Below are 23,609 nucleotides of genomic sequence, written 5' to 3'. Positions count from 1 at the left end.
ACACTGCATTCTTAGAGTTTTCTTTTTTTCCCCAACCTCCGCTAACTTTTGTTAGTTAGTAAAGGTTTATAATAGGTCATTGGCTTAATAACACTCCCCCCTCCCCTGCATTTTAGCCTAGAGACATTGGTTGAGGAACAGTTCTATGCCAGAAACTGTGCTGCTTATTAAAGATACATAGGAGCCATGTCTGGGCACAGGCCTGTAATTCCAGCTATGGAGGAGTCTGAGGTAGGAAGATTGCAAGTTCAAGGTCAGTCAGTAACATTTAATGAACATGAAAAGTATAAAAAAGGCCAGAAATACAGCTCAATGGTAGAGTGTTTCCCTAGCATATGTAAGACCCTAGGTTCATTCCAGTACTGACAAGGAAAAGGAAGGTGTGGGATATGTAAGTAAACCTTGCTGCTTCAGATAGAAGGGGATTCGAGACCATTGCAAGGTGCTCCACAGAAATATTCCCGGTTAATCACACCTTTAATCCCAGCACTTGATGGAGGAGGCAGGCAGGTCTCTGAGTTCCAGGACGGCTAGGACACGGACACACACACACAGACACACACACAGACACAGACACAGACACAGACACACACACACACACACACACACACACACACACACCAACCCTGTATTGAAAAACAAACTGCAAACAAACAAACAACAACAAGAAAACATTGAATGACTCCCAGGGCTCTGTACATGCCTGCTGTTCCATTTCATTCAGTTCTGCATAGAAACATTTACAGTTTTAATTAGTTTTGTGTGTTTGGGCAGCTGCCTGCACCATGTGCATGTGGTACTCACAGAGGCCAGAAGAGGGCACTGGGTCCTCGAGGACTAGACGGTTGTGAGCTGCCATGTTGGTGCTTGGAATAGAACCCAGGACCTCTGGAAGAGCAGTTGTTGCTGTTAACCATTGAGCATCTCTCCAACCCCTAGATACATTCTTTTTGATGGGAGTCATATTTCTATTTAGAAATTTAAAACTTTATTTGTAATTGGAATAGTAATTTATGCTGTTTGTTTAAAATAATATTATGGAGTTAGAAATTGCTTACTAATAATGCTAGCTCTTCAAAAATTTGATTTAGTTTTTTTTATGTTTGGACATATTTTTCCAGTGCAACTTTTAGGGGTATTATCTCACAATTGTAAACAAACAAACAAAAAAAGGTGATGAACTTTTCTTTCCAGTTAAATAATCCATGAAAGATTAATGAGAAATGTATTTGAGGGATTTGTGGTTGCAAAAAAAATAATGTATAGTTCAATTAAATACAATCTTGGGATCTATTTAAGAATATTGGCTAAGATTATTTTGCTGGTAATCACATTGTAAAGTCTTTCTCCTACTCTCGTGTAAGCTTTGGATCTTTATTAAGATTGATGTTTATAGTAGCATTACTATATCCTTGTAACTTTGTATGTGCTTTAACCATGAGTTTACTTTTATAGGATTTCTATAATTGGCCTGATGAATCATTTGATGAAATGGACAGTACACTTGCTGTTCAACAGGTAATAACAATTTCTTTTACAACCCTCATAACAAGCATTCTATATCTTTAGTGTATTAAATAGTCCCATTTTATGTGTGTGGGGAGCACAAACCAGATTCCCCTGGGTTAATGGAATGTTCGTTTAACATTGTAATCAAACCTTATTTTATTTTAGTATGTTATGGAATTTGAATGTATAATGAATTAAAAATTAAAATTAATTGAATGACAAATTTAGAATAACTAAATAGAAATAAAATGCTAATTTGGTGACTAAATCTTTGATAACATGCTTTTGAGAGTTATGTCTTTATAATGATTTTAGTTCATAACTCACACCCTCAGTACATGTGAAAACTGAGATGCTTCCCTTTAGCTCATTACTGCTATCACATAATTCACTACAGACAGCACTGGATTTCCAAGGAGGGCTTCCATAGCATGGCGTGTGTGTGAGACAGCATATTAGGAGGTTGTCAGACACAGTGCTGAGAATCACGTAATACACTGTGTTAGGTTCAACGCTCCAACCCCAGTGAAAAAATGGTGGTGCTTTCCTATTGAACAGAGTCAGGAACTTGGTGAAAGTAATAATACTCATGGTTAATTGTTAAAGATCGAAATAAGGTGTGTTACTTTTGTTTATGCTGCATTTGTGAAGTGAACTCTGTGAAGCTGTGTTACTGTGCCTGTCTAAAACACTTGATTGTCTAATAAAGATCTGAACGGCCAGTAGTGAGGCAGGAGAAAGGATAGGTGGGGCTGGCAGGCAGAGAGGATAAATAGAAGGAGAAATCTGGGAGGAGAGATATAGAGCCCGAGAAGGAGGAGGACCCAGGGGCAGCCACCCAGCTACACAGCAAGCAATGGAGTAAGACACAAATAAAGATATACAGGAATAGAAAAGGAAAAGCCCAGGAGCCAAAGAGAGACAAGATAATTTAAGTTAAGGAAAGCTGGCAAGAAATAAGTCAGGCTAAGGTTGAGCATTTATTATTATTATTATTATTATTATTATTATTATTATTAAAAGATTTATTTATTTATTATGGATACAGTATTCTACCTGCATGTACACCTGCAGGCCAGAAGAGGGCACCAGATCTCATTACAGATGGTTGTGAGCCACCATGCGGTTGCTGGGAATTGAACTCAGGACCTCTGGAAGAGCAGTCAGTGCTCTTAACCTCTGAGTCATCTCTCCAGCCCGGCTGAGCATTTATAATTAAGAATGAGTTTCCATGTGTGATTTATTTGGAAGCTGGGTGGCGGCCCCCCAAAAAAGAGCAAAAACAAACCACAACAATATTGAGGGGTTAATTGTTTTGTGTTTGCCTGGTACAAGTTCAAGCCAGTCAGTACTCTAGCATGGAGTGGGAAGGGGTTCATGAGCACCCTACCCCTAACTTAAGTGTTATTGATAATTGATAGCTTCTAGGGAAGAAAAGTTAGTTTTCTTTAAGGCTGTAGTTTTCTTTAAGGCTGTGGCTTCAGGTAGTTCAGCCAGTATCCAGTGAATGGCCCTATACCCAGAAGTATATGGACTGCACAAATTGGAGTTAATGGGTTATTAAATTAAAAAGAGGCCATGAAGTGGGGGGTGTAAGGAGGTGGGTTGTATCTGGGAAGAGTTGGGGTGAATAAAATCAAAACATACTGTATGAAGTTCTCAGTTAATAAAATAAATAATAAAAGAATGGCAGAAATTGGGATATAGAGGAGGAAGAGGTGTGGCTCAGGGGTAGAGCACTTGGGTCGTATGCCTGAGGAACTATTTGATTCCCTAGCACTGCAGTAAAAACAGAAAAAGATGTGTGTAAAGTCACAGCAACAAAACCCAAAGAGGTTGGTGTAAAATAGTAGATTAGATTAGGTATGGGGTAAGTAACATTTTTATTGTACTATTTTTTAGGGGCCTGGGTAGGTCACTGTGTTGGGTTGAAACCCAGGGCCTCACACATGCTAAGTAAGCACTCTCTACTGAGCTGTGCCCAGACTTCTAGCTAACCTCCTCACATCATCATAGCTGAAGTAAATGTCTTGTAACCAACGTAGAATCAGGTCATTTTTATTTTACTCGTCTCTGTCTACTTCTCTATTACGTTATATAAGATTATTATAATAGACTTAGGTTAGTTTTTATTACTTGTTTTTGTTCTCTCTTTTAAAAATTTTAATTTATTTGTGTGTATGTGTTTGTGTGCCTGAGGGTGTGTGATTGTACGTTGTGTAGCAGCCTGCAGAGGTCTTAAGAGGACATTAGATCCCCTGGAAATGGGGTTATAGGCACTTGTCAGCCACATGGGGGTGCTGGGAACTGAACCATTCTTCTGCAAGAGCAGCCAGTGCTCTTAGCCACTGAGTCTACTCCCTAATGGGGCTGGAGTTGGGAACTAGGGGCCCTTTTTTGAGGTACGCTCTCACATTTGCCTGGCTGATCTCAAACTTGAAATATAGCCGAGGATGACCAACCCTCCACCTTCCTAGTACTAGCATTAGAGGTATGCAGCAACTCTGTCTGGTTTACATAGTGCTAGGTTCTGAACTGTTACATGCATGATGTTGTGTCTGTCTTTCTGTTCTAGTCAGTCCTTTGTTCCCTTTGAAGGGTTGTTGGAACATTTTAGCATTGTGTTTTAATTATAGTTTTGACTGTATCTATGATTTTTTGGTGATTGCAGAGATTACTAAAGTCTTATGTTACATAGTCTACTTAAGCAGAATCAGTATTTTGTTGTTAGAGTTGAAAGACCCTTACCATTTTACTTCCTCCTTGTTGCCTTATATAACTGTAGACAGTCATTGAAACCCAGTCAGACAGTGATATTTTCTTTTGGTAACACTGAACATTGAATTTAAGACCTCACAGATGCTAGGCCATTTCCCTACCGTTTAACTGTATATCCCTAACTCACTCTTTTTTAAAGATTATGATTTTACTGTGTGTGTATATGTGTGTGGGTAAAGGTAATGTAGGCCATGGTTCATGTATGGAGGTCAGAAGGACACATTTACACAGTTGGTTCTCCCCTTTGACCTTCTTTTGGTTTCAGGGATTGAACTCATGGTATAGATTTGTGAAGCAGGCACCTTTACCCAGGACCCATTTCACTGACACAGTGTGTCTTTTGTTTTGGCTTGTTGAGACAGTTTCATCCTGTAGCGTAGTCTGGCCTTGACTCCCAGGTGCTAGAATTGGGGGCATGAGGCACCATACCCAACTTCAGTGTTACTTTTGTTTTATTGAGATGAGATGTGTTCTCACTATGTAGTCCTTGCTGGTCTGGAGCTTACTGTGTAGACCAGGCTGATCTCAAACAAGACATCATCCTGCTCTGCCTTCTAAGTTCTGGATTAAAGGTTTTCACCACCCTGCCTTGTATTTCTGTTATTTCTGATGTTTCAAATTTCTGTCTTTCTCTCTCTGAAAAACTTTTTAGTGATTTTTTGTTTTAGCAGAGTTTGCTCTCTAGGGGTTCTCTTAGGTTTTTTTTTTTTTTTTTTTTTTTTTTTGCTTGCTTGTTTGCCTTTTGATGTTGGGAGGGATCCAGAACTTTGTACATACCATCAAACACTGTGGCCTCAGCCTTTAGTTTTCTTTAATTTGAAAATATCTTTATTTGTATTTTGATAGATAGAGAATTCTGGGTTGACAGTTCTCTTAGTACTCCGTTCATTTTGTAAAATCACATTTATTGGGGGAGATGTGTGGGTACACGTGGAGGTCAGAGGATAGCTTGAAGGGTATTGTTTCTTTCTTTCCAACTTGTTGATCCTAGAGATCAGACTCAGTTTTGGCAGGTGGATGAGCCATCTTTCTGGTCCGCTTCTATAGTTTTTGATGAGGAAGAAGTGGCTAATTGAATCCTATAGGTCATGTGTCTTTTTTCCTTTAGTTTTTCTATTACTCAACATTGCCACAATGAAATGCTTCAGAGTCTAAAAGGTTTATTTAGGTCATAATTCTGGAGGTCTTACTTTATTTTTTATTTTTTTCTCCAGACAGCTTTTCTCTGTGTAGTCCTCACTGTCCTGAAGCTCAATTTGTAGACTAAGTTGGCCTCGAACTCACAGAGATCCACCTGCCTCTGCCTCCCGAGTGCTGGGATCAAAGGCGTGCGCCTCCACCGCCCGGGGGTTCTGCAGGTTTGAGTCTGAGATTGGAGGGTCCTGTTGCTTTGTGCCTCAGTGAAGGTGTTGGATGACAGCTGGGTCACCAAACCACTCGGTTTCTTCTTCTTCTTTTTTCTTTCCAGAGCTGAGGACCGAACCCAGGGCCTTGCACTTGCTAGGCAAGCACTCTACCTCTGAGCTAAATCCCCAACCCCACCACTCAGTTTCTTGGGGACATTATTCCTATTCAAGCCAGAAGAGAATTTACCCCCACATGGAAAGAGTGCTTTTTTCACTCCTGTGCCAGAACTGGAAATAGTCCTTAGACTAGTGGTTCTCAGCCTTCCTTATACTGTGTGTGACCCTTTAATAGAGTTCCTCATGTGTGGTGACTCCAAACTATAAAACTTCATAACTACAATTTTGCTACTGGTATGAATTATAATGTAAATATTTGTGTTTTCTGACAGTCTCAAGTGACCCCTCTGAAAGGGTCATTCAACCTCCAAAGGGGTCACGACCCACAGGTTGAGAACTGCTGTCTTAGACTGATTTCAGCATCGTAGTATTCCCTTTGGGGTTTGTCAGTTTTTGGGGAGGGATGCTGGAAAGAGCAGTCATTGGCAAGCTTACTGCAGCTCAGTGGTGCTCTGTTCCTTCTGCTCTTCATGTTTCAGAGAACTCAGATGCAGAGCCAGTTAGTCTGTCCAGTTAATTTTCATTCAGTGGGAGAAGGTGGTACGCCTTCATTCCATCGTCACCCAACTGGAAACAGTAAAAATAATTTTGTCTGAGTTAGATTATGTGCTTAGTGGCCTCATTACTTCTAAAAACTGCTTTAGAAATTCTCACATAGAGTATAGGTCATTATAATTATAGCTCGAGGGTTAAATATAACAAGAAGAAAGATGTTCTGCCTTTAAAAAAAAAGACAAAACTCCATTTGATTTCCTACCAAATTTGTCATTTATATACCCTAAATTACTACCTAAATACTAAGTAACCTACTCATTCTTATCCTAAATTACTACGTAAATAAATAATACCCAAACTACTACCTGAATAAAATTATTACCTAAATACTACCTAACTGACCTACTCATTACCCCTTTTTCTACTGTGTTTTTAAAAATCTGTATTGGTGTTTTGCCTGTGTGTATGTGAGAGTGGAACTGAAGTTACAGATAGTTGTGAGCTGCCACGTGGGTACTGGGAATTTAACCTGGGTCCTTTGAAAAAGCAGACAGTGCTCTTAACCACATCTCCCTGCTCCCACTACATCATTTAAAGAGCTCTCAATAGAGACTGGAAAGATGACTCAGTGGTTAAGACCACTTAATGGCCAGGCGGTGGTGGCGCACGCCTTTAATCCCAGCACTCGGGAGGCAGAGGCAGGTGGATCTATGTGAGTTTGAAGCCAGAGTGAGATCTACAGAGTGAGATCCAGAACAGGCTCCAAAGCTAGTTTCGAAAAAACTAAAAAAAAAGAAAAAAAGAAAAAAAAGAAAAGACCATTTACTGCTCTTGTAGGGGGACCCAGGTTAGGTTCCCAGGACCCATGTGTGAGCTCACAACCACCTGTAATTCAGTTCCTGGGTATCTATGACACTGGCTTCCAAGAGCCCCTCCACACATATGGTTTGTATAAATTAGGCACATACACATGAAAATAATTTTTAAAAAATCCAAAACTCTTGGTGCTGGAGAGATTGCTCAGTAGTCAAGAGCACTTGCTGCTCTTGCAGAGGACCTGGGTTCAGTTTCCAGCACCCACATGTCGCAACAGTCTGAAAGTACGGTTCCAGGGGATTGGATGCTGTCTTCTGACCTCAGGGTATCCGGCATCTCAGGAGGTGGAGGCAGGGAGAAACTGTCTCAAAACAGATTAATAGGGCAGGTGAGATGACTCACTGGGTAAAGGCACTTGTCATCGAGCCTGCCTGGTGGTGGTGGAAGTAGAGACTGACTCCCACAGATTGTCCTCTGACCTCCACATACCCATGGTACATTAGTAAATGGGAAAAATGTAAAGATCCCCAGCAGTTTTCTTTGCTCATTCATAAGAAGCAAAACTCATCTCTAATCATGATGTTGTAGCAGTCCAGTCACATCTTCAGGTCCTTGTAGCAGGAATCTTACAAAGTTCTTATCAATAAAATCAAACCTGAGGCCAGGTATTGGGGTGAACTGGAAGATCAGAGAACGAGAACAAGCCACAGCTACCTCACCTCGCCACATCCTCAGCTGGTCTTGTTTCCTCAGACTGGAAGCTTCTGTGTCCTCATCCAGAATGGCTCTCAGCTGAACTGTGCTGCTCGAAAGCCTGAAGCTTAACCAGCTAAAAGCTTAACCAGGCCAAATGCTTCTAGTTTCTGGTCCTTACGCCTTATATACCTTTCTGCTTTCTATCACCACTCCCTGGGATTGAAGGCTCGCTTTCTTGAAATTAAAGGCTTTCTTGAGATGCTTGGCTGTATCCTTGAACAGATGGATTTCTGCCTCTGGAATGCTAGGATTAAAGGCGTGTGCTATCACTGCCTATCTTAAGTATCTAATGGCTTTTCTGTTCTCTGACACCAGATAAGTTTATTAAGGTACACAATATTTTGGGGAACACACTACCACCACATCCTGCTTTTTTTTGGGGGGGGGGGGTAAGGGTCTCACTGTAGCCTAGGCTGTCTTCAAACTTGATACACAGCTGAGGAAGATCTTGAGCTTCTGATCCTCCTGACTCTACCTCCAGGGTACTAGGTTTACATGTGTATACCATCATGCCTGGCTGTGATGACTGTTTTTGTCTTGATACTAAGAATAGTGGTTTTATTGATTGCAGATAAATTTCTTATATTAATTACATAGTATTAATATAATAAACTTTAAGAATTAGTAACAAATGACTTTGTGGCTTACCAAGAATAATCAACGTTTTGGTAGCATATTTAATGAGTATTAAATCCTGGGGTTGGAGAGCTGGCTTAGAGGTTAAGAGTTGCTGTTCTTGCAGATGATCAGAGTGCAGTTTCCAGGACCCACATCAGGTAGCTCAACCACCTGCTGTAACTCTAGTTCCAGGGAACCTGATACTCTCTTCAGCCCCCTCAGTCACTGTCCTAACTATAGTTACTGTTGCAGTGATGAAACACCGTATTCAGAAGTTGGGGAGGAAAGGGTTTATTTGGCTTATGCTTCCATATCTGTAGTACATCACCGAAGAAGGAAATCAGGACAGGAACTCAACCAGGGCAGGAACCTGGAGGCAGGAGCTGATGCAGAGGCCATGGAGGGGAGCTGCTTTCATAAGGCTTGCTCCTAATGGCTTGCTCAGCCTGCTTTCTTACAGAACCCAGGACCACCAGCCCAAGGGTGGCACCACCCACAATGGGCTGGGCCCTCCCCATCAATCACTGATTAAGAAAATACCCTACAAATTTGCTGACAACCTGATCTTATGGAGGCATTTTCTCAATTGAGGCTTCTTCTCTGAAGACTCTAGGGTATATCAAGTCGAGGTAAAACTAGCCATCACCTACTGTATTAGTCAAGGTTTTCCAAAGAACAGACTGGTAGAATGAACATATATAGATATATATTTAAATAGAGATGCATTAGAATGCTATAGGCTGTGGTCGTGTACTCTAGAACGGCCTTAGATGTGCAAGCATCCTACCACTGACTGCATGCCCAGCTTATTTTACTGCTGTCACTGTGTAGTCACTTGGGCAGCATTGTAGTCCTTCAAGAGCTTTTCCTTCCATTCTTGGGGCTCCGACCAGCACAGGAGGCCTGACATCTAGTCTGCCTCAGCTTTCTCAAAAGATTTCCTCAGGAAACTCAGTAATTTCTAGCTTTAGATTTAAAAGTGATGGACCGTTGGCTCCTCTTTTACTTGAATAGTTAGAGGCTATTATTAATTGTTCCATTTTTAATATTGTTATCTTTTAGGGACCTGAGGAGAGGGAGATATAGGGGAATGGCTGGCCAATGAAATATTCAGAACATAAAACATTTGTTAATTTTAGTTGCCATCTTATATGAGCATAATTCATTGTGTCTCCCCAAACAATTAAAATAGTAACACCAAAAGATCATTGATCACAGGTCAGTGCAACAGACATAATAATGAAAAAATTTGAAATATGAGACTATGAAAACAGGATGCAGAGACAAGACGTAAAGTATATAACTACTGTTAGAGAAAGGATGCCAATACACTGTGAGGCTAGCCACATTCACTTGTTAGAACAGCAGCAGGAGCAGCAGCAGCAGCAATAAACCCACAGGACTGAAAAGTGTAATAATGTAAAGTACAATAAAATGAGTTATTCAGAATGTGTGTATTTAGGAATATATATGAATATACATGTATGTATATAACAACAATTAGTTAAAAAAAGAAGCCATGAAATTGAAAGAGATCAAGGAGGGGCATATGGGAGGGCTTAGAGGGTGGAAAGGGATGGGGGAAATGGTATAATTTTATTATAATATCAAAAAATAAAAAATAAATGTGTTATAAATATGTTGGTGGAGGGAGTGATTTGGAAAGAATTGTTATGTGTTATGTGGAATTTGAAGTGGTTCAGGATTAGTTGCATTTATTTGGGAACATCAAAACTTAAGATCATTAGGATGAGGTGGGGAAAAAAAATGTGAGAAAATTTCAGTCATCTTGTGCTTATATTAGAGTCTCTTGAGAGGCTGGGGTAGATGGGATGACTTGATTGCCAGACCAGTTTGGGCAACACAGTGAGAACCCGTTCCCTTCCCCGAAACCACCATAATACAAGAGGCTTAAATAGGAATTCAAGTCCAATGTTTTGGCACATGCCTATAATTCCATCACTAAGAAGGCCAAGAATTGATGTTTGAACTAGCCTTGGTGGTGCATGCCTTTAATTCCAGCACTCAAAAGGCAGAGGCAGACTGATCTCTGTGAATTGGAGGCCAGGGCAGCCAGAGAGCTACATAGTCTCAAAAAAACCAAAAATATTAGAAATATTTAGCATCCAGTAAAATTTAAGTAACCATAAGATTTCTTTCTTTATAGTATATTCAGCAGAATATAAGGGCAGACTGCTCCAATATTGACAAAATTCTTGAACCACCTGAAGGCCAAGATGAAGGTGTATGGAAGTATGAACATTTAAGGTAGGTCTTTATGAAATTTCAGAATAGTACTAACAGTTCTAGTAAGAATATACTAATAAGTACCTCCTAATGATAATTATGAGTCAAATTAAATTTGGGTAAAGCAGAATGCCAGGTTTTACAGCTTTTGTGTCTTTTGGTTATTTTGAGAAGAGGTCTTATGTAGTAGGTCACGCTTTCAATTCCTGATCCACCTGTCTCCACCTCCTAAATGCTGGGGTTGAGATAAGCATTATCAGAGCTAGCGTTGATCTCAAGCTCTCAGTTCTCCTGCATCAGCCTCCTGAGAACTAGACTAACAAGCGTGCAATTGATTAGAAAATACTGTTCACTGGGTAGGCGTCTCCATGACGGGTAAGGTGACCTGCTGACGTCCCACGCAACCCAAGTCAGAAGCTCATTTTTTTAAAAAAAAGGGGAACCTGTAGGGCCCTGGCCCCTGTTTTGGGTAACTGTTGCCTTGCTTGGGGACCTTGACCTTGATATCCTCCCTATGCTAATTCCTTGCCAGGTTTCACCCTCCTGAATGCTTAAGGGAAGTTCCTTGTCTGTGTATCCTGAATAATGGGTGTTAACAGCTTAGATGCAAGATTGTAAAACATCAGTAGTGAACTTCTGCCCTCTGGGGTCCTCCCATTGTGTTCTAAGCCTGTATTTAAGACCTCCTCCCCTCTTCAAGAAATGACATTAGGCATTTAAAATTTATATATATATATATAAAATTGAATGAATACTGCCAATGTAATATATGAATACCACAAATGTGATTAATATCATGAGTGTAATTAATGAATATCATGAGTGTAATTTAAAAAATAAATAAATAAATACATAAATACATAAATAAATAAATAAATAAATAAATAAATAAATAAATAAATAAATAAATGAAAATACTGTTCATTCTGACTTAGTCATAAGTTGATTCAAATCTCTGATAGCTCCTACTGAATCTTTGGGATTAGGAGATAAAGTGCCCCTTTGAAAGGCTGGATCCCATGGCGGGATGTGTGGATTTTAGCTCTGGATTGTCTGTTCACTGTATAGCTGTACCAGGCTTTTTCTTTTAGGTCACCAACCAGCTCCCAAGTCATGACATGGAGACTTCTTATGTTATGAATGCTCATTTCTTCCTAGCTCTTATAACTTAACCTGTTTCTTTTTATCTACGTTTTTTCTTGGGGTTTTTACCTTTCTTCTGTATGTCCTACTCCATGAGTAGACAGGCTGGCACCTGCCTGGCTAGCTGGCCTCAGACATCTTTTTCTCCCTTGTTCTCTCTCCTTTCCCTACCCCGCTCCTGAATTTCTCCTCCTCCTTATCTCTGCCCACCAGCTCCACCTTTCCCTCTCCTGCATAGATACTGGCTCTTCAGCTTTTTATTAGACCAATCAGGTGCCTTAGGCAGGCAAGGTGAAACAAATGCAACCCATCTTTACATAACTAACACATGCAGAACAAATAGAACACCTTTACATTGTTAACAAAGGCAGAAGAAACAAGTGTAACACATATTCACATAGTTAAAGTACTATTCCACACAAAACAAATGTAACATGTCTGCACAGTTAAAATATTATTCCACAACATGCAGCTCTGTAGTAGATGAACTTGAAGTTGCCATGTTATAACTGCAGCACTCACTGTCAGATGAGTTAGTTGGATAGGTAAGCCATTGCTTATCATCGCCAGCCTTTATTCTCTGTGAACAGTCACTCAGAATTGCATAAAATAGTTTACTGACCTGGAGCAATGGAGGTGGCAGGTGATTCAGAAATAGTTCCTCTGTTGTGGTGGTACTCCAGCATGTGGAAAGGAAGTAGATCACAGGAAAATGAAAGTTTATCCTTTGCCTTTTGTTTTCTTCTGTGCTGGCAAAGCCAGGTTTCTGTGAGTTTGAGGCCAGCTGGGACTACATAGTAGGAATCTATCTCAGCAAAGCAGTAAATGAAAGTGTACTTCAATAAATAGTGTCTTTAGTTAATTAGTTTCATATGTGTCCTTTTCCTTTTTATTTCTTTCTGGTACCTGTTTCATCTCCTAAACATAAGGCTTTTTTTAGTACTGTATTTTTGGGGGAACCAAGGTGTTTCTGTTTGATGAGGAAACAGGGTTATCTACCTTGATATAGTGGAATACATATCACTAGGCAGGATTTTTATCTTTTTTAAATTCTTTTTGTTGTTGTTGTTGCTGTTTTCAAGACAGGGTTTCTCTGTGTAGTCTTGGCTGTCCTGGATCACACTCTGTAGACCAGGCCAGCCTTGAATTTACAGAGATCCCCCTGCCTCTGCCTCCCAGTGCTGAGAATAAAGGTGTGCGCCACCGTGCCCCCCCCCCCCCCCAGGTAGGATTTTTAGAGTGAACCCATTCAATATTTTAACAACTGTAAAATAAATTTATTTTTATTGCAAAGGATTGTCTTATATCACATGTCTGTCTAAAACTGTATGGCAGTCATTATAATTTCCTTTATTTTCACTCTATTAAAAACATTGAGAATTGGGCATAGTTGGCACATCATTAGTCCCAGAACTTGGGAAGTGAAGACAGGAGATGAAGAGCTCAAGGTCACCCTCAGCTATATCGAGTTTAAGGGCTATATGAGACGATCTCAAAAAGCATTGTTTTTTAAAAAGAGTACTTATTGGATTTCAGGCATTGTATAGACCTTATAATTTTTAGTTTCAGAGAAGAGAATATCATGAAAAAAATCACCAAATTCTAAGAAAAGTTAGGAAATTACATGGGCTGTGATCCTAGCATATGTTAATTTGTTCATGTAGAACAGTGTCTTTTTGGAGGAGGTATGAAATGGAGAATTTAAATTTTGTACACTGTGTCAGGTAGCTCTTGAGGCTCCTCTGCTCTTTCTGTGTTTGTTGTGCGGGGAGTTGAACTGAGGGCCTCGCACACACTAGGTTCACTAGTGCTCTACCTCTGAGTTACTGTCTCAGACCAGGTTTCATTCTTGCTGGGGCCACTGGACTGTTTATTTTCTGTGTAGTGGTGTATGTTCCCTTGTGGGTGTGTATACACACACACACACACACACACACACACACACACACACACACACGGAACCATCTATTGTTACCTTTTTTTGCATTCATGTGTGTATGCCTGTTTGCATGTTTATGTGTATTTGAGTTTGGATGTGCATATTCATGTGGAGAGCTGAAGTTGATATCAAGAATTTCTCTCCACCTTCTTTGTTGAGGCCGAGTCTCTCAATTGGACCTTGCTCAGGAGATCCCTTTGTCGTCCACCTTCTGAGTGCTAGAAGTGCACGTGGGCTGCCATGCTCACCTGGCATTTACATGGGCTTTGGGGATTGCAACTCAGGTCTTCACACTTCATAGCAGGCACTTTGCTCATATTTATTTACATACTCATAAATAAAAATAAGTGGGTTTTTTTTTTTGTTGTTGTTGTTGTTTTTTAAGAAAAAGTGTAAGGCTGGGCAGCGGTGGCACACACCTTTAATCCCAGCACTCGGGAGGCAGAGCCAGGTAGATCTCTGTGAGTTTGAGGCCAGCCTGGGCTACAGAGTAAGTTCCAGAACAGGCACCAAAACTACACAGAGAAACCCTGTCTTGAAAAAAAAAAGTGTACGATTGTAGTTAGGACAAGCTGGTGGTAGACCTTGAGGTGCCTGCTTATTGTCCCAGCACTTGGGAGCTTGATGCAGGAAGACTGATTTTCAGGCTACTCCAGACTACAGAGCAAAACTTTATCTCAAGAAACAAAACAAAGGTCTGGAGAGAGGGCTCAGCTGTTAAGAGCATTGGCTGCTCTTTCACAGGGCCCCGATTTGATTCCCAGCACCCACATGGCAGCTCACAACTGTAACTTCAGTTCCAGGGGACCTGACACCCTCACACAGACATGCATACAGGCAGAACACCAATGTACATAAAATAAATAACTAATGTAGGGGCTGGAGAGATGGCTCAGTGGTTAAGAGCACTGGCTTTTCTTCCAGAGGTCATGTCAATTCCCAGCACCCGCATGGTGGCCCACAATCATCTGTAGTGGGAGCTGATGCCTTCTTCTGGCATAAAGTTGTGCATGCAGACAGAGCACTCATAACATAAACTAAGTAAATAATCTTTAAAAAAATAAATAATTCATTTAAAAAATCAAAACAAAATAAAACAAGGAAACTGTATGTATGTATAAAGATTCACTTTTGGTTTTCTGTGTAGCCCAGGCTGTCCTGGAACTCACTTTGTAGGCCAGGGTAGCCTAAAACTCAGGTATCCACCTGCCTCTGCCTTCTGAGTACAGAGATTAAAGGTGTAGTGTAGCTGGAAATTTTCCTGTGTCCTGCCTGGTCCTGCAACCACTCAGACCCAAATAAACACACAGAGGCTTATATTATTTTCAAACTATATGGCCTCATGGCTCAGGCTTCTCACTACCTAGCTCTTACATCTTAAATTAACCCATTTCTTATTTTATTTTTATCTTTTTCAGTTTTTTGAGAAAAGGTTTCTCTGTGTAGTTTTGGTGCCTGTCCTGGATCTCATTCTGTAGACCAGGCTGGCCTCAAACTCACAGAGATCCTCCTAGCTCTGTCTCCCGAGAGCTGGGACTAAAGATGTGCCTCACCATTTCTATAAATCTATACTTTGCCACGTGGCTTGTGGCTTACTGGTACTTTACATCTTGCTTCTTACGGCTGTGGCTGGCAGCATCTCTTCTGTTCTGCCCTTCTCTCTAGTTGGAATGTCCCGCCTAACCTTATTCTGCCTCACCACTGGCCAAACAGCTTTATTTATCAACCAATCAGAGCAACACACATTCACAGCATACAGAACGACATTCCACAGCAGTGTGGAATACTGAAATTAAAGGCATGGACCATCATGTCTGGCTAAGTTTAAAAATTTTAGTTTAAGCCCAGTGGTGGTAGCTCATGCCTTTAATTCCAGCACTCAGCAGAAGCAGGAGAATCTCTGAGTTTGAGGCTAGTCTGGTCTACAGAGCGAGTTCCAGGATAGCCAGGGCAACACAGGGAAACCCTCTCTAAAAAACAAACAAATGAAAAAGCCCAAAAACAAAAAAAGAAATTTTAGTTTGCAGAAATGTTTAGTCTTTTTGTGTGTGTAACTGTATATAAAAATAAATACATTTTTTACATAAATGAAACTTCTTTCATGTCTCATCACGCATATCAACAACTTACTACCTTCCAGTTGTCAGTCATAGTCAGAAGTTTTCTCATGTGTACACAGGTAATGTGAGCGTCTTTGTAACAGAACTGTGCACAGTGCTGACAATTGCATTACAGTAGATTGAATCTCAGAGGACTGACTGCTCAAAAAGTACATGCTTTCCTAGAATCTTGGTGAAATTTCTAAGCTACTTTCCAAAAAAATTAAACCAATTCCTAGAGGGTAACCAGCTTGGCAGCCTTATGAAATAAAACAAGAAAATAAACAAAGCCTGGATAATAAATGTGATTTTTGCATTTTTAGGCAATTCTGTCTTGAACTAAATGGACTTGCTGTCAAACTTCAGGTAATTTTTGTTATTGTTAGAACTATAGTTTCAAGTTCTGATTTTTGAAAGTAATTTCGTATTGCTTAGATTTACCCAAAGTTTCTAACTATTTTTTTTACCTTTTATATAGAAATGTAGTAACCCAAATGACAAATCCTTTCATTATTCTACATATTAAACAACACAATTATTTTTAACAGAGTGAATGCCATCCAGATACGTGTACTCAAATGACAGCAACTGAACAGTGGATTTTTCTTTGTGCAGCTCATAAAACTCCAAAAGAGGTGAGGATTGGGAGGTTTTAGTACCTGGTCACTTGACACCACCGCTCTGGGCCTGAGGTGAGGCCAGAGCTCTCAGAAGGGAGCATTTGGTGAAGCAAGTCTGCTTACATGGCGTCTGAGAACAGAGAGTAAGGGGCCAGGGTCCCAGCATTCCCTTCAAGGACCCTGCCCCATGGCTGCTTCCTCCATCTAGGCCCCACCTCCAAAGTTTCTACCACTCCCCTGAGAGACCATATGGGAACCAAACCTTCAACCGATGAGCCTTTGGGGGACATTTCATATCCATATTGGGACAGAGACATTGTAGAATACAGTGGACATAGTTGTATAATTTTATGAGTATATGTAACACTGCTGAATTTAATATGTGTATGCAGGTGTGTACGTGTGTCTGTGGAAACCAGAGGATGCTATAACCCTACTTCTACGAGGCAGGGTCTCTTGAACCTGGAGCTAGGCTGGCAACCAGCAAGCCCCAGAGATCCTCTTTCTCTTCCCTCCCCCCCTCCCCTCCCCACTTCCCTCCCCCTTGCCCCCCAAACAATACTTAGGTTCTAGGTATCTGGTCATGTTGGCATTTTACCTGGGTGCTTGGGATTCGAACTCAGGTCCTCATACTTACACTTAGCCACTGATCATCTCCCCAGACATCCAGAACTACTGACCATAATTAAAAAATATATTTATTCATTTGTGTGTGTGTGTGTGTGTGTGTATATGTGTGTACCTGTCTGGAGATCAGACTTCTCTCTGTATGTTAACTATAACCCATGTAAGTTACTGATCATTCAAAGCCTCTGGTTCTCCAGTTCTGCTGAGCACTAGAGTAGATAATCCAGTGTTCTTCTGTTCCTAAATGTGTTCATTAGGTTCAGTGTTGGGAATGAAATTGGGAAAGTAGTTAATTTGTCTTCTAGAAGCCTGACAATATAATTCACCAATAACCAAGCTTTTTTATTTTTTTAATTTTTATTTTTTTTAGACAGAAACTGCTTTTTCTGTGTATCCTAGCCTTGGCTGTCCTGGAACTTACTCTGTAGACCAGGCTGGCCTCGAACACACAGAGATCTGCCTGCCTCTGCCTCCCAAGTGCTGTATTTCATTCTGAAATCAGAAGGGGCTTTTTCTTTTTTGGTTTTTCAAGGCAGGGTTTCTCTGTGTAGCAGCCCTGGCTGTCCTGGAAGAGAGGTAGGAGACAATAGAGTGTAAGCAGGTGTAGTGGAGGGCGTTCACAGAGGCTGAAAGCATGAGAGCCCAGGCCCAGTAAATGGCTTAATACCTTGATGAGAGACCGTGGGAACTGGAGGCTTGAATTTGGTGAGAAGAAACGGAACACTGGAAATTCATCTCTGAGGGGCATTTTCTTACCTGCTCCCTTCCTGCTGTTTCTGTGATTCCTGGCTGCCATGAGGTGATGGTCCTCTGTACCCAGTCTTCCCACCATAGTGAGCTAGAAGCAACCCTCCTTTATATTGCTTCTTCAGGAATTTGGTTACAATAGGAAGGAAGCTAGAATATAGACATAATAAAAGAGGAGACCTCTTGGTTAATGCATTAAAATTGTCTCTTTTCTAGTGTCCTGCTATAGATTACACAAGACACACGCTTGATGGTGCTGCATGTCTTCTGAATAGCAATAAATATTTTCCCAGCAGGTAATCAAAACTTTTAAACATGATATTGAGCTTTTGGGGTTTCGTTTACAAGATTGAGGTTTGAAAATAGTGTTTTGGTTATAATTTTTTATAAGTGTAAGTTGACTTGCTCCGATTATTTTGAGTTTGCAGTGAAGGTTGTGGTTAAATGTCAGGCCTTGTTTCCCAGCGCTCAGAGAGCAGTCTAGTCAGTGCTGGTCCCTGCTGCTGCTGCGTGCTGTTCCTTCTCCAGGCCTCTGCACCAGCGGTTGGATGAGCTCTGAGAGATCAAGAGCAGACTTTCTTAAGGGAGGCTGCTTGTTTTTGCTTATTTTCGCCTGTAGCAGTTTTAAGCAAAGTTTTAACATATATTTAATTACACATAATAATGGACATATTATGACATACAAGTAGAGCATGTGTTTTATTATATACGTAATATATTTTGATGCTCTTCACTCCATGCCCCTCTCTTCTCTCGTCCCTTTTTTCCCCAACCATCCCCCCTCTCTTTCCTTGCTTTCTTCTCCCTCTCTCCTCATTTCTCTCCCTCTCCCTCTATTGCCCCTGCCCCCCCTCCTGTGTGTCCCCCAGAGAGTTTCATTAGGGATGTGGAGGAGTGTGTTTACAAGAGCATGTGCACTTTACCCTAGTGTGTTCTCCCCAACAACAATCAACAGAGTGGATGGGGTTCTCAGGGAGGCGTGGGGCTTCCCTCCTCCATTACGACAGGGAGCCACAGAGCTGTGAGTTCGAGAGTGCATCGCCCACCGCACGCCTGGAGTCAGCATCTGCACCTCTCCTCCTTCCTCTGACTTGTATTACTACTTCCCCTCCGCCATAGTCCCTGAGCTTTGAGGGGGCGGTGAGAGAGGCACCACTTATGACTGAGCAATCAGCAGTCATTTCTTCTCAGTGTTCTGACCACTGTGAGTCTCTAGTTACTCCTGAGTTCTGCAAAACCAGATTTGGCAGTATAAACGGTTATTTAGAAGGCAACTTGACAGGCATATCATATCATGCCTTGTTTTGTAGATTTTTCTAAGATCTGGGGGGAAACTGCGTGTATTGTGTTACTGGTGAGGTTATGAGTTCTCCCTTCCCCCACTTTTTAAAAACTGAAAATGGATTTTTTTCTCCCATGGTTTATGAGTTCTTAAAAAAATTATTGTTTTTGAGACTTGAGTCCCACTCTATAGCCTTGGGTGGCATCCAACTCACTCTGTAGATCAGGCTGACCTTGAACTCACAGATCCTCCTGCTTCTTTCTCCCCAGTCCTGGGACTAAAGACATGTGCAACCATACCCAGCATGACTGGTGTTTTGAGACAGGGTTTGTGTAGCCCAGGCTAGCCTTGAACTAGCCTAAGCTGTTCTTGGTTCATCCTGCCAATTCTTGTAAGGACTGGGGGTTACAAGTGTCTGCACCATGCCTGGCTCATGCTTGGTCTTTTATTCTACTAAGGAATTGGGTATTTGTTACAAAGTAGACGGAATTCGAGTTTTTTCCCCCTTTAAAATATGATTAGCTGCAAAAACCTCATCTAAAATATGGGGGAGTAAAAAAACACAGAAAACATCTGATTTTTCTCTATCATATTTTAAAAGAGAATTAGAAATATGCATATTTTGATTTTTAAAAATACAAAGGAAGCAAAAGCAGGTTCTATGGATAAAATAATGAGTCCTCTTAGTAGTTCAATTACCTGCATTAGACAAAATATTAATAGTGTAGTGTAAAATATTTTTTAAAGTCTGGTTGTTTTGGGTTTGTTTTAGTAAGTTTTGAGGTGTCAATGATGCGTTTTAAGTGCGTTATCCTTTAACAACGTTTCAGAAGTGTAACCCTGCGTTTAACTAAGGTGCTGTGGCTGAGTGGAGAGGGCACTGGCCAGGACCAAGGAGCGGCCCGCTCTTCCCACTTACAGCGCTGTAGCCTTGGTCCAGACACTCTTCTCTCTGGGTGTTGGTCTCCACACGTGGGAATTGAGAAGATTGGACTATATATGTCTAACGTTTTATTCAGCCTGTGAACTTCTGGTTTCTCTTCTCTTTTTAGGGTTAGCATAAAAGAATCATCTGTAGCAAAACTAGGGTCAGTGTGCCGTAGGATTTATAGAATATTTTCACATGCCTATTTTCATCACCGGCAGATATTTGATGAATATGAAGTAAGTATAAATCTTAGCTTGCTTTACATTGCTGCAATAAAGATCATGACCAAAAGCAACTTGAATAGGAAAAGGTTTAGTTCTGCTTACAACTCTTGGGTTACATTTCATCCCTGAGGGAACTCACGGGGTGGGGGTGGGGTAGGAGGGGGACTGGAGCAGAGGCCATGGAGGAACACGGCTTATTGGCTTGCTCCTCATGGCTTGCTCTGCCTGCTTTCTTTCTCTTTATTTATTTCTTTTGGTTTGAGACAGGGTTTCACTGTGTAGCCTTGGATGTGCTGGAACTCTCTCTGTAGTCCAGGCTGGCCTCAAACTCACAAAGATCTGCCTGCCTCTGTCTCCTGAGCGCTAAGATCAAAGGTGTGCCCACCACGCCTTACGCTGCTTGTTTGTTGTTTTGGGACTGTATATAGCCTTGACTGACATGGAGCTCGTTATGTAGGCCAGGATGGCTTTGAATTCTTAGAAATCCCAAGGGCTGGGATTTGTGCACATAAATCAAGGGAAAAAAAAAAAAATATATATATATATATATATATATATATATATATATATATATATACATACACATGCGCCACAGGCCTGCCTATAGGCTAATCTGGTGGGGCATTTTCTCAGTTGAGGTTCCCTCTTCAAAAATGACCCTAGCGCCGGGCGGTGGTGGCGCACGCCTTTAATCCCAGCACTCGGGAGGCAGAGGCAGGCGGATCTCTCTGAGTTCGAGGCCAGCCTGGGCTACCAAGTGAGTTCCAGGAAAGGCGCAAAGCTACACAGAGAAACCCTGTCTCGAAAAAAAAAAAAAAAATTACCCTAGCTTGGGTCAAGTTGACCGAAAACTAACCAGCAGCACAGTATGTCAGTAATTATCTTAATACATTCTTGTCAAGACGATGATAGTGTATTGGTACTATTTCTAGCCTTTTGTTTTTTGATAGTAAAATGTCTTTTTTCTTTTTCTTTCTACAGAATGAAACATTTTTATGTCATCGGTTTACTAAATTTGTGATGAAATATAATTTGATGTCAAAGGATAACCTGATTGTACCAATTTTAGAAGAGGAAGTTCAGAATTCAGTTTCTGGAGAAAGTGAAGCATGAAGGGAGTTGTGTAGAACAATGTACTGATCACATAATTAACAATTATGTACTGTATATATATCATTTTAGACACGTCAATCATGTATCCATAGTATAGCTTATTTGTTTAGGATAGGTTTTTGTATGCTATGTGTTGCCTTTTAAAATGGGAAATACATTTTAAGTTATTCATGAGCTGTATATTCACTGGTGTGGCACTCATGGTTTTTAAATAAGTTTAGTATTATCTGTTTATAATGCTTGTTAATAAAAGAATTTACAGTTTGGTAAAATTGCTGCTAAACAATCATTGGATCACAATCCTTTCAAATCTATAAGAGTGAGCTTGGGTTTCACACAAGCCATTTACTAAAGAGATATTTTCTTTAGTTTCACCCTGTAAGTTTTGATATTTTAGAAAATTCAGTAGTATTCCATCTGTACTGCTAACTTTTCCAAAATGAGATAAAAGTGTTTAAAAGGTCTATTTATAATTTTTGATATGCATAACCAATTATGTATATGTTCAGAGAAATGCAAGGAGGTGTTAGTAATACTTAAATAATCTCACTCTGCTACATAAAGTATATTCTAGGTCAGTGTACTTGGAAACATTATCTTTTTTTGTGACAGTAGATTGTCGAATAGCTGGTGATGATGATAAGGCACATACATGATGTTCCCATGGACACCTGCCCCTGGTGATAATAAGGCACATACATGATGTTCCCATGGTTACCTACCCCTTCTTGTTTCCCTTGGTCCTTTCCCTAAACTATATTAGTCAAGACATTTATTTACCAACCTATGGTTAGTGGTGGCTTCTCCCTATTTATATTCGTATTAATTGCTTACAGAGCATACCTCATACTAGCAAGTGACGTTACACTACAGGAAGTCTGTACTGCAGAGGCTCCTGCCTACCTTTGTTTTGGGAAATTGTTGTAACTACTTAGAAAATAGTCCTGAATATAGTTTGGTTCTTCCTGTTAGTAATATTAATCTTTTCATCTAACTCTAGGCAGCATTAAATACATATGGAAAAGAGTGTATTTATTTTATTCTCCCTCCAGAAGCTTATTGTTTGAACTATATGCACATATAAGATTATTTATAATAATTCACAGGTTCCAGTGGTGTTGATGAATTGTCATACTTTTTGATTTCTTCTGTCTTAAAAATTTAAGTGCAGATTTAGTGCAACGTATTTGGTGAAGTTCTCCTAACATGCTGGGGTCTCAGTGCCACGCTGTGATGGCAGTAAGACGGGATGGGACTGGGCCTCAGTTGGGACAGTTGGAGCCAGCCATTTCTACTGACTTGACAACGAGGAACTTCTTTTTTTAAGTTATTTTCAAATGAAATTGAAAAATGCATTCATCTTGTTTGTTTTTCTAGTTATTTGAAGAAATGGTTTATATTATGAGACAAGTGTGCACAGAACAGTGTGGGAAATGACAGCATACTGAGAGTGTACAGTTGATGCCTGTCCCAGCCTGCCCTGTGCCTGCGGTCACGGTCACCACTGCACCGTAGTCTGCAACTGTCCTTGAAGTTTTATGTTCACAGTGACTAGAACATCGACTGAAATCAGGTGTTTATATTACTGTTACCATAACCACTGGGGTTAGTAATTTTTAAAAAAACGGGGTAAATATCTGAGAGACTGGATAAGGTCATAAATTATATGTAGCAATGTTGCTGTTCTCCAGTTGGGAGCCTCATAGTGATTTCTGTCACTTGACTATTTCTCAGTGAACATTTAAGGTAGTGACTGGGCTGTAGATCTGACTGAGTAATTGGAACACTTTGTGAATATATGGCTTAGTGTTAACAGGAAAATAAAGTATGGTTTTTTTCCTACTCATTCCCCTTCCCTGTAGTGTGTTTTGAAACTGATCATAAAAGAAAAAATAATCTCCAAAAGCGTCAGTTTGTAGTCTTGCTTTTGTGTTCATTTGGACACTCACTATTATTGCACTGTTGATTATTACAGTAGGTAAGATCTCAGGGAAACAGCTGTGTTTTGATACTGTTTGCATAATTTTGAAAATGCACATGTACATGAGTAGTATTTTTAAAGTGGCTAGATCCAGAGTGGTGGGGCCCGTTTTTAATCCCAGCATTTAGGTGGCAGAGGCAGGTAGGTTTCTGAGCTTAAGGTCA

At 40.5% G+C, this 23,609-nt stretch overlaps 1 protein-coding gene across 3 annotated transcripts in view; it reads left to right on the top strand.

The window, feature by feature from the left end:
• Window positions 1-23,310, top strand: part of Mob4 (MOB family member 4, phocein) — a 29,241-nt gene extending 5,931 nt beyond the window's left edge. Inside the window, exons 2-9 of one of the 3 annotated variants that reach the window (XM_076550380.1) lie at window positions 1,456-1,518; window positions 10,663-10,763; window positions 16,247-16,289; window positions 16,472-16,558; window positions 18,134-18,213; window positions 20,252-20,363; window positions 21,333-21,484; window positions 22,842-23,037. In XM_076550380.1, coding sequence (XP_076406495.1) covers window positions 1,492-1,518; window positions 10,663-10,763; window positions 16,247-16,289; window positions 16,472-16,558; window positions 18,134-18,213; window positions 20,252-20,363; window positions 21,333-21,464 — 582 coding nt within the window. In that variant the 5' untranslated portion in view covers window positions 1,456-1,491 and the 3' untranslated portion in view covers window positions 21,465-21,484; window positions 22,842-23,037. Of the gene's footprint in view, window positions 1-1,455; window positions 1,519-10,662; window positions 10,764-16,246; window positions 16,290-16,471; window positions 16,559-18,133; window positions 18,214-20,251; window positions 20,364-21,332 lie in introns of all 3 variants that reach the window. The other 2 variants (XM_076550379.1, XM_076550378.1) reach the window with 2 other exon arrangements.
• The last annotated feature ends 299 nt before the right edge of the window (window positions 23,311-23,609 follow it).

This window comes from Peromyscus maniculatus, chromosome 13, assembly GCF_049852395.1.
Source record: "Peromyscus maniculatus bairdii isolate BWxNUB_F1_BW_parent chromosome 13, HU_Pman_BW_mat_3.1, whole genome shotgun sequence".
Lineage (NCBI taxonomy): Eukaryota > Metazoa > Chordata > Mammalia > Rodentia > Cricetidae > Peromyscus > Peromyscus maniculatus.
Note: the sequence above shows the minus strand (reverse complement) of the source record. Positions and strands in the feature narration are given on the sequence as shown.